The following is a 13,747-nucleotide window of genomic DNA, read 5'->3' as shown; positions in this document are numbered from 1 at the left end:
TCCATTGTCGGAATTCCAAACCAATTCCGATTTTAGAAGGTGTCACAGAATCTAATTGGATTTGGCTCTTTTCGAACATACACAAAACCCATATTCGAATCAGCTGTTTTGCTAAGTTCAATTCTTTTCAATTTGCATTTGTGAAGATTTTGACAAAGTTGTTGAAAAAATTAAATAAAAGTGAAAATTAAATAAAAAGCAATGGCCGCAGCAGTAGCAGCTTTTTTATTGATGCAGGAAGAAGTTTCTGAGAAGGTGAAACGGAAAATTTTAAGAGACCGCAGCAATCCGTTGGAGCTGCCAGAGTCAGCGTAAGTACATATCCTTTTTAAGCCCGACAATTTTAGTAACGCCTCAATTATCATACAGATTCATTGCACAATATCGCCTGAACAAAGACGCATTCATTATGGTGCTAGATATCGTAAAACCCCACTTGCCTGCATCTAGCATTCCACCATTGCTAAAGCTAGCGGCAGTCTTGCGATTTCTAGCAGAAGGTTCTTATCAGCGGTCGGTTGGGAATGACTCTGGCATAAGCCTAGGTAGAAGCACAGTGTCACTAGTTCTGAGTGAAGTGCTGAAAATTATGGAACGTTTAATTTGCCCTCGTTGGCTGAAGCTTACAATGGATAGCAATGAGAAGCTTAAATCGAGAAATTATTTCTACAGCAAATTTAAGATTCCCTCTATCATTGACTGCATCGATGGGACACACATTAAAATTATAAAGCCTAATGTGGACGAGCATTTATTTTTTAATCGCAAAGGATATTTTAGCATGAATGCTATGATTGTAAGTAATAACTATTTTGCTTAACGTGTTTTCCCCCAACTTGTTTCTACTTTCGTCTAAAGATATGCGACAGCGCTATGAAGATACGTGCGGTAGATGCTCGGTATCCTGGCTCCAGCCACGATGCATTCATCTGGAATATTAGTGACGCACGGCAAAGTTTCCTTAGGGAGTACGAATCGGGCGATCGAGCATCAAGACTTTTAGGAGATTGTGGATATGGCATTGAGCCCTTCCTTTTGACACCATATAGAGACGCATTGCACAACTCTAAAGAGTACAAGTTCAACATGGCGCACTCTTCAGCTCGAAATATTGTGGAGCGTACTATAGGTGCGTTTGTTTATTTACAAATCCAAGATATTGAATTAAAATTAACAATATGCGTACATATGTAGGTGTATTAAAAAGCCGTTTTCGATGTTTATTGGGGACGTTGCACTATTCCCCGGAAAAAGTAATACAGATTGTTAACGTGTGCTGTGCATTGCACAATATCTGCAGAAGCTACAACATTAATCTTGACGAGGAAATTTCTCTCCAACCAAATGAGCCTGCTGTGGACAATGTTGTACAACCATCGAATCCATCGCTACAAAGTGAAGGGAAGAGAATAAGAGACGAAATAGCCAATAATTTGCAATAATTTTTCAAAAATTGGTTATTGAAACTAAATTATCTGTTTATTTCAAATGTTAACTTCAAAGTACCTGAGATGTTACAAATATATGTACTTACATAAGTATCACGTGTGTTTATACATAAAGCTGTGGTCAAAGATTTAGCACCAAAATTCAAAATAATATTGTTTGGAACTTACGTTTAATTATTTATTTTTAATAATATTCATTTAAAATGTAAATAAATCTATAACAAAAAGCACATCAATAAAAGATTAAACGCTTGCGGAAGTTTCACAAAAATTTAATCAAACTTAAAAAAATTGTAAAAATTACAAACTTTTTAATCAGAATTTTTAGACAATTTTTGGGTACGCAGTCTTGTAGCCCATTAAATTCTTATTATAATTAGTCTTATAAAGTGCCAAATTCTAGTCCCTAAGAACTAAATTTTTTTTTGCCAAAAGTGTTGAGCATTTTCTTCCATATAATGCTTGAACAAAATCTACTTTTATATGGAAGAAAATGCTCAACACCTATTAACTTTTATTTATGTGGTTTTTGTTATAGATTTATTTATATTTTAAATGAATATTATTAAAAAAAAAATAAATAAACGTAAGTTCCAAACAATATTATTTTGAATTTTGGTTCTAAATCTTTGACCAAAGCTGTACATTGTATGTATGTACGAGTATATGTACATAAACAATAAAAACTCTTAAATTTTTTCTTATACTAAGAACGCAAGGTACGGTTTACAACGTTTAAATACTCTTATTATTTAAATTGAGATGACTAATAAATAAGCTGTCTTTATTCGGGAAAAATGAATTCTTCAGTCAATTAATTATTCATTTACCCAAGATTGCGATAAAGCCAATCATCACTTGAATAATACACCCCGTTGCTAAATTTTCAAATTATAAACTATATATGTACACACATACATATCGCACACGATCTTCAAAAGTGACACAACTCAAAATTTGGCATTTTCGAAATAATGCACTAAAAATGTACACAGAGCTTTTATTTACCTTTCAGCAAAAGCTGTAGCAAATTTTTGTTATAATTTGTTGAAAAAACCTAAGGTAAAGTCCTCCTTGCCCATATGATTAGCATGTGCTAAGAAATAGTTTTTCGTCTTTTCTGACGAACGTGTAATTTTGAGTTGTGTCTCTCTTGAAGACGGTGTGCGATATGTACAGAAGCTCACAGCCAAAATGATAAACCCGACAAAATGTTTATTTTGTTAATATTCACTAAATTTTTTATGTACATAGTACAACGTCAAAAACCATAATAACCAACATTCAAAACTTTGTACAAAAAATGGAAAAGTCGCAAATTTGATCACATGTTTTAGAAATATGTCAGGTATGCAGTCTTGCATTAAATTTAAGTGTAGTAATAAGGTGCAAGTTCAGCTGCTAAGAAAAACTTAGTGAATATTAACAAAATAAACATTTTGTCGGGTTTATCATTTTGGCTGCGAACCACTGCCTATGCTTGTAGGTACATACATATATATGTACATATGTTTAAAATGCAAAAAATATGAAAAGCTGGGAAAAGGAACTATTTAAAACAAAATAAGGTATTTAAAGTATTTGAATAATGAAAATATTATCAATGGGGCGCAGTAATATTCAAAATTAAGTAGATATTTAAAGTTAGATGTAGCTCTTTTGACCGATAACCCATTAAAATTTAAGCCAAAAAGCTGCAACTAACTTTAAGCATCAACTTAATTTTGACTATGAATACACTCCAATCGAATTCGAATAAATTCGTTTGTGATAAAGGATTATATTCCGTTTTGATTAGTGAAAAATTAAAAGTAATTCGTTAAGTTATTAAATTTTTAACTAAAAAATTAAGCACACAACCCTAGTTATAACCATTTAGTTGTCTTTGGAAATCAAATTTTTTGATGCTGAGGTCTAGTCGCTGTTTTTCTATTTGATTCTTTTCTTCCATGACGGTTAATATTTGCGTACAACATTCTACCATGTCTTCGACTGCTCGATGAATATGTGTAAAACTTTTTGCGTTTTCATTGCCAATTTTTATTAGCTCATCCAATTTCTCATTCATTTCCATTTTTAGTTCGTTGTCCTCTTTCAAAAAATTTTTTAAACTCTCTGCTGTGCTCTCCACTCTTGGCCTTTTTGGAGTGCTTCCAATACTGGAAGGCTCCATTTGTCGCTTTGATGACGTTGACGGAATATCGCTGTTCGTTTCATCGAGTACTTCTTCGATAAGGTCATCTGAAGGTTCGACGTGACCAATTGCAACGCCTGTAACACCATAAACTGAACGTTCAATTCCACATATACGGACGATTGATTCTTCCAATTGCGTCAGTTGATGTTTAGTGAAGGGCCCACCACCAGTCGCTCGAGCTTCATTTTTGTTGTGTGATAATATTTTTCTTATCTCACTTTTCCATTCAGTCCATGCCTAAAAACAATAAAATAGTAGAACTTTCATTGGGGCTACAATATGCAATATACCTTCTTCCACCCATTAGCGTCCTTTTGGGGTGGGCCTGCGCTATTTAAAGAATTTGATAGTTCTTGCCAAAGAGCGTTAACGAGTGCCTTATCTCGTTTTGTGTAGCCCTTAGCGATGTCGGGGTTATTTTCCATAAACTCCACGATTATGGAATTTTGAACGCTATTCTTGTGTTTTCCCCTAATATTAAAATTTAAAATTAATGTTTCTATGAATTATTGATTAATATACTCACATAAAGCAAAATAAGAACCTGCAGAAGCGAAATAACAAAACGAAAATACAATTCTGACAGCGATGTACTGCTTGGTTTGTTTCCGATAAGCAAACCTATAAAATTGGTTCCTATGACACAAAAAACCGACTTTATTTCCGATTCGAACATAAAACCGATAATATCGGAATGCAAGACACCAATGGGAATTTTTCATCGGTTTCAATTCCGATTCCGATAAAGGTCAGATTCTACAACAGCCCTGAATATACCTAGCATTTCTCTACGGCTTGCGAGTATAGGCAAATTTATGAGCTTTAGACGACTTGTGCAAGGGGGGAGATTGTAATCTGAATCCCAGTTAAAATTACGCAATGCAAAAAGCAAGAATTGTTTTTGAATTGATTCAATCCTTTCTGAATGAACTTGGTAGCGGGGATTCCAAACAATAGATCCGTATTCTAGTATAGGTCTAACTAAACTGGTAAAAAGAGCTTTTGTAACATAAGGATCTTTGAACTCTTTTGACCATCGCCTTACAAATGCAAAAACGCCTTTGGCTTTATTGACTGTGACATTAATATGATGGTTGAAATTGAGTTTGGAATCCATTGTGATACCAAGATCGACAAAATTGGACACCTGCTCCAGATTATAATTTGATATTGAATAAACAGCTGGTTGAACAGCCCTCCGAGAGAAACACATAACTTTACATTTTTGAAGGTTTAGTGGCATATAGTTTGTATTACACCAACTAACCACGTTGTTCAGATCCGCTTGTAACAAAGACCGTTCTTCGATAGAGGACAATGTTTTAAAAAGTTTCACATCATCGGCATACATTAAAATTTTTGAATGTTTTATTATAGAAGAAATATCATTAATGAATATCAGGAACAGAATCGGACCAAGGTGGCTTCCCTGAGGAACCCCTGAAGAAACTTTAATGATGTTGGAAGAACAATTATTAACAATAACTCTTTGTGTTCTATCAGAGAGGTAAGATGAGATCCATTGAAGAAGACTGGGCTGAAAGCCGATTAGGTCGAGTTTACGGATGTGTAACGAGTGACATACTTTGTCAAAAGCTTTACTGTAATCGGTGTATATTACGTCGGTATGAGCATTTTCTCTAAAACCGTTTGAGACCTGAGTTGTAAACTCCAATAAATTAATCATAGTAGATTTTCCTTTAGAAAACCCGTGTTGAGATTGTGTAATTGAAGAAGATATAGAATATGTCAGCTGGTTAACAATAATTGCTTCGGATAGCGGAGAGTTTCGCTATGCCTCGATAGTTTTCTATAGAGGACCTGCTGCCGTTTTTGTGAAGTGGTATTATGAAAGACTCTTTCCAGGCTGACGGAAAAATGCCATGTTTAAGTGACAAATTGAATAGAGTTGTTAAAGGCTCGCAGATGTTCTCAGCGCAGTTTTTAAGAAAACAGGTCGGAATATGATCAGGTCCAGGCCTAAATGACGCTTTTAAGGTTTTTAAATAGTGTAAAACTTCATCGGAAGATATTACTGGAATATAAGCAGAGAGATAGTCTCCACTTATAGGGAAGTCTACAGAATAATTGGACCTAAAGAACCGAGCAAACTTGTTGGCAATGAGTTGGCTGTCGCTAGATACAGTGTTGCAATAATGCATAGCGGACGGAAAACCATGTGCCTTACGCTTTGAATTAACGAAACCATAAAATGATTTAGGATTGTTAATTAAATTCTTCTTAATTTTACATAAATATGAATTATAACATTTCTTATTTAATGCAAAGTAGCTATGCCGCAAAACTGAGTACCTTAGGTAATCACTGTGTAAGCCCGTTCTTTTATACAGTTTAAAAGAGTGCGACTTTTTATTTTTCAATTTTGTAAGCTCTTTAGTGAACCATAATTGTATTGGTTCTTCATGAACAATATTACGTTTTGGCACATACTTTCGAAACAAATTGAAAACAGTATCATTAAAGTGCTCAACGCTGCGCTCCACGTCATCTCTATATATTGGCCAAGATAACTTTGAAAGTTCTTTGTTAATTTTCCTGAAATTTGCTTTGGCAAAAACATATCCAGTACTTGAACTTGACTTATTATTATGAATTTCATTTATGATTTCGTAGCTTAACTCAAGAGCAGGATGGTATGCATCTTCCGGCAAAACTAGGGGATCACACCGATTAATAGAGGCCTTCGGAACATCATCAACTTAAACGAGATCCAAGACCTTTCCAAACTTATTTGGACATATATTTATTTGTTTGAGGCAAAGTTCAGCCATTTCCTCCAGAAATACATTGTAACTATCTCTAGATGAAACTGGTACCACATCGGTGTCAATGATGTTCCATGAAATGTGTGGCAGATTTAAATCGCCCAAAACAATCATAGAATCGGATGCCGTAAGCATTGCATTTACGGTCTCAAGTAAAGAAACTAGCTGCATATATACTGATACGGCAGAATTAGGAGGGATGTAGCAAAGAGCTAAATAAATATAAGTCTTTCCAGCCTGTACACGTATACATTTAAATTCGGTATATTCAATGACAGGAAGACTAACTTCCTCGGATGGTATCGATGAATGCACCGCAAAAAGAACACCACCGCCGATTCTGCCCTCGCGGTCGCTCCTGTATATTTGATATTCATTTGGAAGAATTTCGGAATTAAAAATATGAGGTTTGAGCCATGTTTCGGTCAAGGAAATAATATTATAATTGCAGTCAAAACCTTTTAAATATAAGTCAGTTAATTTGGTATTCAAACCTCTAACGGTTTGATAGTAAATACTTAAATTAGACTTGCGAGTTAGTTTTTTGAATCCGAATTAAGATTCGAAATTTTAGCTACGTTATTATTACTTTTATTAGGTTTATACTCAAACTCGCGAACAAACGCCCCGGTCGGCCAAAATGAACTATTTAGTAGTGAATCAAAATCTTCGGAAGCTACATCAATTTTAAAAGATGAAATATCGCGATCGTATTTAAAATTAAATTTACGAATAAATACATCTTTAGTTCTAATTTTAGTCGATATGTATGACTTTATATCATCCGAAGAAGTATCTTTAGCAAATCTAGAGACAAAGATTGATCTTCTCGGAGGAATTACAGCCAACTTTTTGGTAATGATGTCTGATGTGCGGGGCTCCGAATTATTAGGAGGAACTAAGTTAGACATTGCAGCTTGAGATGTTGATGGCAACACTGTTAAATCAACTGTTTGACTATTTTTAGAAGTAGACCTAGTGGATATGGCTTTAGATATCGGAGGCTCCAATGCCTGAGGGCATGGAGAAGATAGATTAATAAGTTCCAAGGACTGGGATGGAGGATTTTTTTTACTAGTATCCGTGGCTGTCTTTTTAGGTGGACTAATAACACGCCCACCTTTATTTTCTCGGCTATCCTCAGAGTGCGGAGGGTTGTCGAGACAAGTGAAAGACCTAAACATTTTTTCGTAATGCTTAAATTTCTCAACAAGCACCGACAGATCCTTCCCGATCTCAGAAAAACCATTTCTGGACTGCCTAAAGAATTTAAATAAATCAACTTCGGTTGATCTACATTTTTGACAAGACCAACGAAGATCCTTACTCTCGTTAATAGCGTCTAATACTCTACCGCTCAAACCAGCACATTTTATATGTCAATCCCATCGCAGAGCCAGCACTACACAGGAGTCGATTTTAACGTTGCAATTGGTGTAAATACACGACATGTTTAAAATTATATTTATTTTTAGGTTTTAGAAGCGAAAAAGCAAAAACAGTTTTGAAAACGATGTATTAATCAGTGAACCAATCAGCTGGTAAATATCAGTTGGAAAGCTATGTAGCGAACAGTTTTAAATGCACTGTATATTTGACACCTAATAAACACAACGCAAACAGCTGTGACAAAGATGAAACAGCAGAAATGACAAAAAGACAAAAAGAGCAAAATCAATGTGCACAAACAAAAACAATTGTACAACAACAATATATTATATGAAACAAAATACTCGGCACATGGAATTAAGAATATCAAATTAAATTAATCAAATTTGCAGGAAATTTTGATGTTTTACTTATCTTTAAATTGTGCACCAGAAGTTTATTAACACTTTTTTTTAATTTTTTACTTTAATAAGCGTAAACAGCTTTATAAAACACAAAATTTAAACAGATCACAGAAAAACACAGCTTCACAGCTTGACGTTTGCGTTAGTCCCATAAGAAGCATTACTACTTTTCCGATTGGGTCATTTCCATGATGTCGCGTTATCATCGTTACGCTCTCGCTTGTATACATATAACCGATGTTTACGCTCTTTAAATACCTGCTCACTCTCTGCCCATGCATGGTAAATAGCAATGGAAAAGAATGAAATAAGTACAGCGGGGCAGTTACTATAGTACAGCTTTAAAAAAATATAAATGAATGATATCATACAAATTAAAAATGGTTTTATTAGACTTGAAAAAAGGGGTTCATTTGACTTGAAAAAGGTTTCATTTGAGTTGTAAAGGTTTCATTTGATTTAAAAATGGTTCCAGTTGATTTGAAAAAGGTTTCCTTTGGGTTGAAAAAGGTTTCATTTGACCGGAAAATGCTATATATTAATTTAAATTTTGATTGCGATAAAGCATATAATTAGGGCTGTGTGATTAATGGATTATTCAAAATTTTAATTAAGCATAAAGTAAATAACTGAACTATTCGATTAATTGGAAATTATGATTACTCAAAAGCTCAGTTGCTCGAGTAATCAAAATTTTGATTAACCAAAAACAAAAATATTTGAGTAATTTGCTTTATGATTAATCAAAATTATGAGTAAAATGAGTACTCTTCAAAGTACTCTTCTATACATAGTATAAATACGGTGACCATAAATATGGATTCAAAATGAAGGACAATTTTTCAAAAATATGCCTACATATATTTACGTAGTATAAAAATATCAAAAGAGTATTTATGAAACTTTAAAAATTAATCACGTTTTCTTAATAATATAATTTATAAAAGTATAGTAAAAATTATTATAATTACAATAGCTTACACGAAAAGTGAAAATCTTTAAAGATTATTTTATAGGCAAATTTTGAGTCGTTCAAATTGAAAACAATACCTTTTTTTTGTTTTTTGGTACTTTTCGCAGTTATTTGTCAAAAATCGACGTCACGAATCGACGTCACGAATCGACGTAAACGACGAGTTATAAAGTGCCCTTTACAAAAATATATAATTAGTGCAGATTGTGCTCCATAGCATCTACATTTCTAATCCGATTTTCATTATCTTTGGCTCAAAATTTACTGTAATGATATATCTTCTTTATCGAATTTTTAAAATAATGAAAAAAATAATCAAATGAAACTGCGTATTTGATTGAAAATCTCTCTTTTTTCGACTTTGACGACAAAATGCAAATGGTCGCCTGTAGCACTAATAATTTTCATTGAAGTCGCCACAAGTTATATATTTTGGTATGATGCACATTAATACCCTTCGAGCTGTAAGACGCTTACGTTGATTGGGAGATTTTTTCATAAGATATTGAAGAAAAGCTACGAAAAGTGCCAAAAAACACTTTTTTGAAAAAAATCCATCCATTGTCCGATAATTTTAAAATAACGAATAAAATGCGGGACACATGCAGGACACTTGGAAAAAATCAGTACATTTTCAGGTTTTTCAGGTTTGAAAAACTACGCAGGACCGACCTTTGAAAAACAGTACGGTCCTGCAAAAAACAGAACGGATGGTCACCGTAAGTATAAAGGAAAGTCGAGATTCTTTGTACGCGGTAATATCGAAAACTACTGAACGGATTTTGACGATATTTTCTCTAATACACTCTGTATCGATCGGAGAGTGACCTTTTTTAATTAGAATTTTAATAAGGTTGCAACCTGTCTAAAAAAAACTATAAGATCCGCACCGTTCGTTGGATTTCAAAAACTGAGGTGTCAAATGAAAGCGATTGGTCTCTAGAAAATCCATAATGTCTTATCTTTCGAATAGGGTTGCCTCCTGTTAAGAAAATTACTATCAGCCCTATTCTGTATTTCGACTCGAATCGAAATTTTCTCCGTTTGGCAACTTTGGTATTCAGCGTTCCGTTTCGTTTCGATCAATGTTCGAATTTTTCGATTCTAGCTATTCTACATTTCGATCGTAGTTACGTTTATGTAAATTGCAAATTTGTTGGCGGGATCCTTTCAATTGTTATTTTAATAAAATTTTACAGAAAAATGTAAGTGAAAATTTCTTTGGATGATTGTAAAAATGATTATAAGTGAGTTTTCTTAATTTTTGTGTTTTCGCGATTTTTTTTCTAATGTTTATAGTAAAGGGTTGCAAGAATCAACTCATGTTATGAATGCACCACAGAATTCATGAATTCATCTCATAACTCGAGTCTAGCGCCGCTGTTGTGTTGAAACTAGTCTTGTCTTTCACTAGCAGGTAAGCTTGTTGATTCATCCCATAAACAAACGAAACTCACACTCACACCACCAACCAGTTGTGCCGATCGTTAAGCAGTGGCAGCAATGAGTGGTCGACACTCCTTGTTATGTGAATTCATTCTATTAACAGGGATGGGCACGGTTGCCAACTTTTGGATTCTTGAAACCGGGACGCATAACAAGTCTGTTCTTTTACTCGCCCGCAGGTGCCCGAAAATGGTCAATTTTTGTCTCTTTGGTTGATTCTCGGGCTGTTGAAAGCCATTTTGAGCTAGTAATATTTGCTTCTCACTAGCCCGAATTCGGCCTCACTATTTTTCTGGACGAGTTTGTGAAAACCAGAAGTTATTGCAGAGGACCATCGAAATGTGGCCCTCTCTTGGCCATAAATTTCGCACTTACGCTCATTTGCCCGAACCTAGCCCTGAATATAGAATAGTTATTAACAAAAAATCACCAACAACATCATGGTCAAGTCTAAATAGCAGCAGAATAGCTGCCCGAAATAGCAGCTATAACTTCTATCAAAATGTAAATTACTGTTGTTTTTCCACAAAAAGTTTCATTAATAATAATGGCCTCAAGCTCAATCAAATAGTTGAATATAATTGTTATGAGGCCATAAATAACAAAAAGAAAGTAAAATTTCATATACATATAAAAAATTTCATCAAACGAAGCTTCAAAGAATATTTATAAATTACTTAAAAACTTTAATAAAAGTTAACTAAAAATGTATGTATGTATAGTGCCGCACTAAATTATTGTCACCAGGAATTTCTCACAATGTATGCAACATTTTTTACTTCAAATTTTCGGCGCATTTTTTATAAAAATCTTGCTAATACTACAACAAAAAACACAAGAAAAATCTCTTAACTTCGTGCAAAACTCAGTAAAATTCCATGAATTTGCCTACACGTTGGCATTTTACTATAAAAATGTGCCAGTTTGAAGTTAGTAAAAAATCGTATTGACCTTTGGGAATTTTTTTTGCAGGTAGTTTCTTCTCAACAAAAAAATATCGTACATACGTTGCACTTCATAGTTTGTACTTTTACTTTACGACGTATAGTGGCGATTAGTAAATAGAATATGTAAAATGTAAATATTTAAATATTTAAAGAGATCTAAACATAGCTCATAAATCCGGGACAGTCCCGCCGAAAACGGGACGGTTGGCAACCGTGGGGATGGGTGCACTCATGGTTTTCAGCTAAGCAACCAAATAAAGAAGGGGAAAAACGAAAGGGTTTTCCCACCAACATATTTGCCTGCATATTACGGACCATAGATGCTTGGTCGATATATTTTAGTAAATATTTGAATTTATCATTTGGTTTGTGAATTCGGAGATAAAACAAAGTAGAATTTTTTGGCAGCTATTTGTTTCAATACACACATTTTATACCCGAGCGCACTTGTTATCAGATACATTTCCTCAAAAATAATGGATGTAAGTGATTGACAGCAAATATCAGTGCATTTTTCATTAACAATTGCCCTATTGTAATACATTGTACACCTGTGTTTCTACAAATGCTTACAAAAACAGGTAACATTAGATGAATCTCCAACGTCAAGCCACTCTATTCCTGAACTGAGGCAACAATTTAATGAAATTAAGGATAAGATTGTAAAAGGGGAGTACACAATTGTCATTGAAACTGAAAAAAGCAAGGTTTGGGAAATTTTTGGTAAGGTTGAAAATAGTGGCAGTGTGATAAGAGATGTTGTGGCATGCAAAAATTGTAACAGCGTTTTAAAATTTACGAATAGCACGTCAAATCTTGTGAAACATAAATGTTATAAAAATTTAAAGAACCGTTCGGAAGATGAACCAAAGATACAAGTTGACAATAATACACAAAAAAATGATATTGATAAATTAACCAAATGGGTCGTAAAAAATTGCACACCATTTAAAATGGTGGAAGACGCAGGCTTGATCGAATATACGGACCTAATGCTTTCAATTGGAGCTAGGTATGGGCTGAACGTAGATATTCATCAGTTATTACCCCATCCAACAACTGTATCAAGAAATATAGACAATCTATATGATATAGCGCATGATTCCTTAAAAATGGAACTAAAGGATCTCAGTGCCTATGGACTTACATCCGATTTATGGACCAACAATTATTTAAAACAGTCGTTTTTGTCCCTGACTTTTCATTATATTAAAAGCGGAAAAATTGGCATGAAGCTGCTTGCTTTTCGATCAATGGATTTTGAATCTTGTAGCAGTAAGTATTTGCTCAAAAGGTATATGCATATATGTATGTACATACATATATGTACATCAACAAAGTATCAACTAAATTTCACACTTTTTATTATCTTATACATAAATGCAGTTCTATATCTAGAGTCCGACCGATTAATCGGCATCGTCATCGGCTAGTATCGGCACAAAATTGAGCATCTGCATCGGCCTTCTTTCGCCGATTCTTTGCCGATTCTTTGGAATTTCTTTTCAAATGTTCAGGGGAAGCGACAGCCAACTTTAAAAAACATTTTCAGACAGCTCACAAAAATGAGTTTTTTTTGTTGAAGGTGTTTCACGTTTTTGCCATACAAAAGTATGTGCGACAATTTTCTTTTATATGGAGAACACTGCTAGCAAAAAAAAGTTGCCAAAACTTAACGGGATTTTATAGCAGCTTGAAACTTGCACCTCATTATACTAGAATGGTCTACAAAACTGCATACCAAAATTCGGATTAAAAAGTTTGAAATTTTGGTGAAAATAAGCAGAATTTTTCTAATTTTTGTACAAAGTTTGAAATCTGAATTTAAATGGTGTTTGTTGTATACCAGCTAGACTTTTATAAAAAAAAAAACAATAAACATTAAATAAAAAAGACAAAATCGGTAAAAAAATATCGCAATTCTTTTATTTTGTGGACCACTATATGTATGGATGTACAATGTACATCCGCGGCGGGTCAATTTTTTTTCGACATCGTTCCTAGCAGATTCGGATTCTACATAAAATTCTAAGATAAAAAGCCCTTTAGACCATAGCTCTAAAATCAATTTCGAGCCTGCGCAATTTTAAAAGAAATTATTTTTAATTAATACTAAGTCCATAATCAGATTAATATTTACTAAAGTGTTAGGAATGT

General features: G+C 33.9%; 2 protein-coding genes across 2 annotated transcripts; one reads left to right on the top strand and one right to left on the bottom strand.

Annotated features, from left to right (window-relative positions):
• Positions 1-201: 201 nt before the first annotated feature.
• On the top strand, positions 202-1,442 carry LOC118756785 (putative nuclease HARBI1). Its single transcript, XM_036491531.1, has 4 exons — positions 202-311; positions 370-796; positions 859-1,129; positions 1,195-1,442. Exons 1-4 carry the CDS (start codon positions 202-204, stop codon positions 1,440-1,442), a joined length of 1,056 nt encoding a protein of 351 aa, XP_036347424.1.
• Positions 1,443-2,549: 1,107 nt separating this feature from the next.
• LOC118734818 lies at positions 2,550-4,195 on the bottom strand. The gene is made up of 3 exons (XM_036464500.1): positions 4,172-4,195; positions 3,936-4,116; positions 2,550-3,882 (listed from the first exon to the last, which is right to left on the bottom strand). Coding segments are annotated over exons 1-3 (756 nt in total). The 5' UTR covers positions 4,174-4,195; the 3' UTR covers positions 2,550-3,309.
• Positions 4,196-13,747: the final 9,552 nt, after the last annotated feature.

The sequence above is a fragment of the Rhagoletis pomonella genome, unplaced genomic scaffold (genome assembly GCF_013731165.1).
Source record: "Rhagoletis pomonella isolate Grant_MI unplaced genomic scaffold, Rhpom_1.0 Rhpom_scaffold_00002, whole genome shotgun sequence".
In the NCBI taxonomy this organism is placed as follows: Eukaryota; Metazoa; Arthropoda; class Insecta; order Diptera; family Tephritidae; genus Rhagoletis; species Rhagoletis pomonella.
Note: the sequence above shows the minus strand (reverse complement) of the source record. Positions and strands in the feature narration are given on the sequence as shown.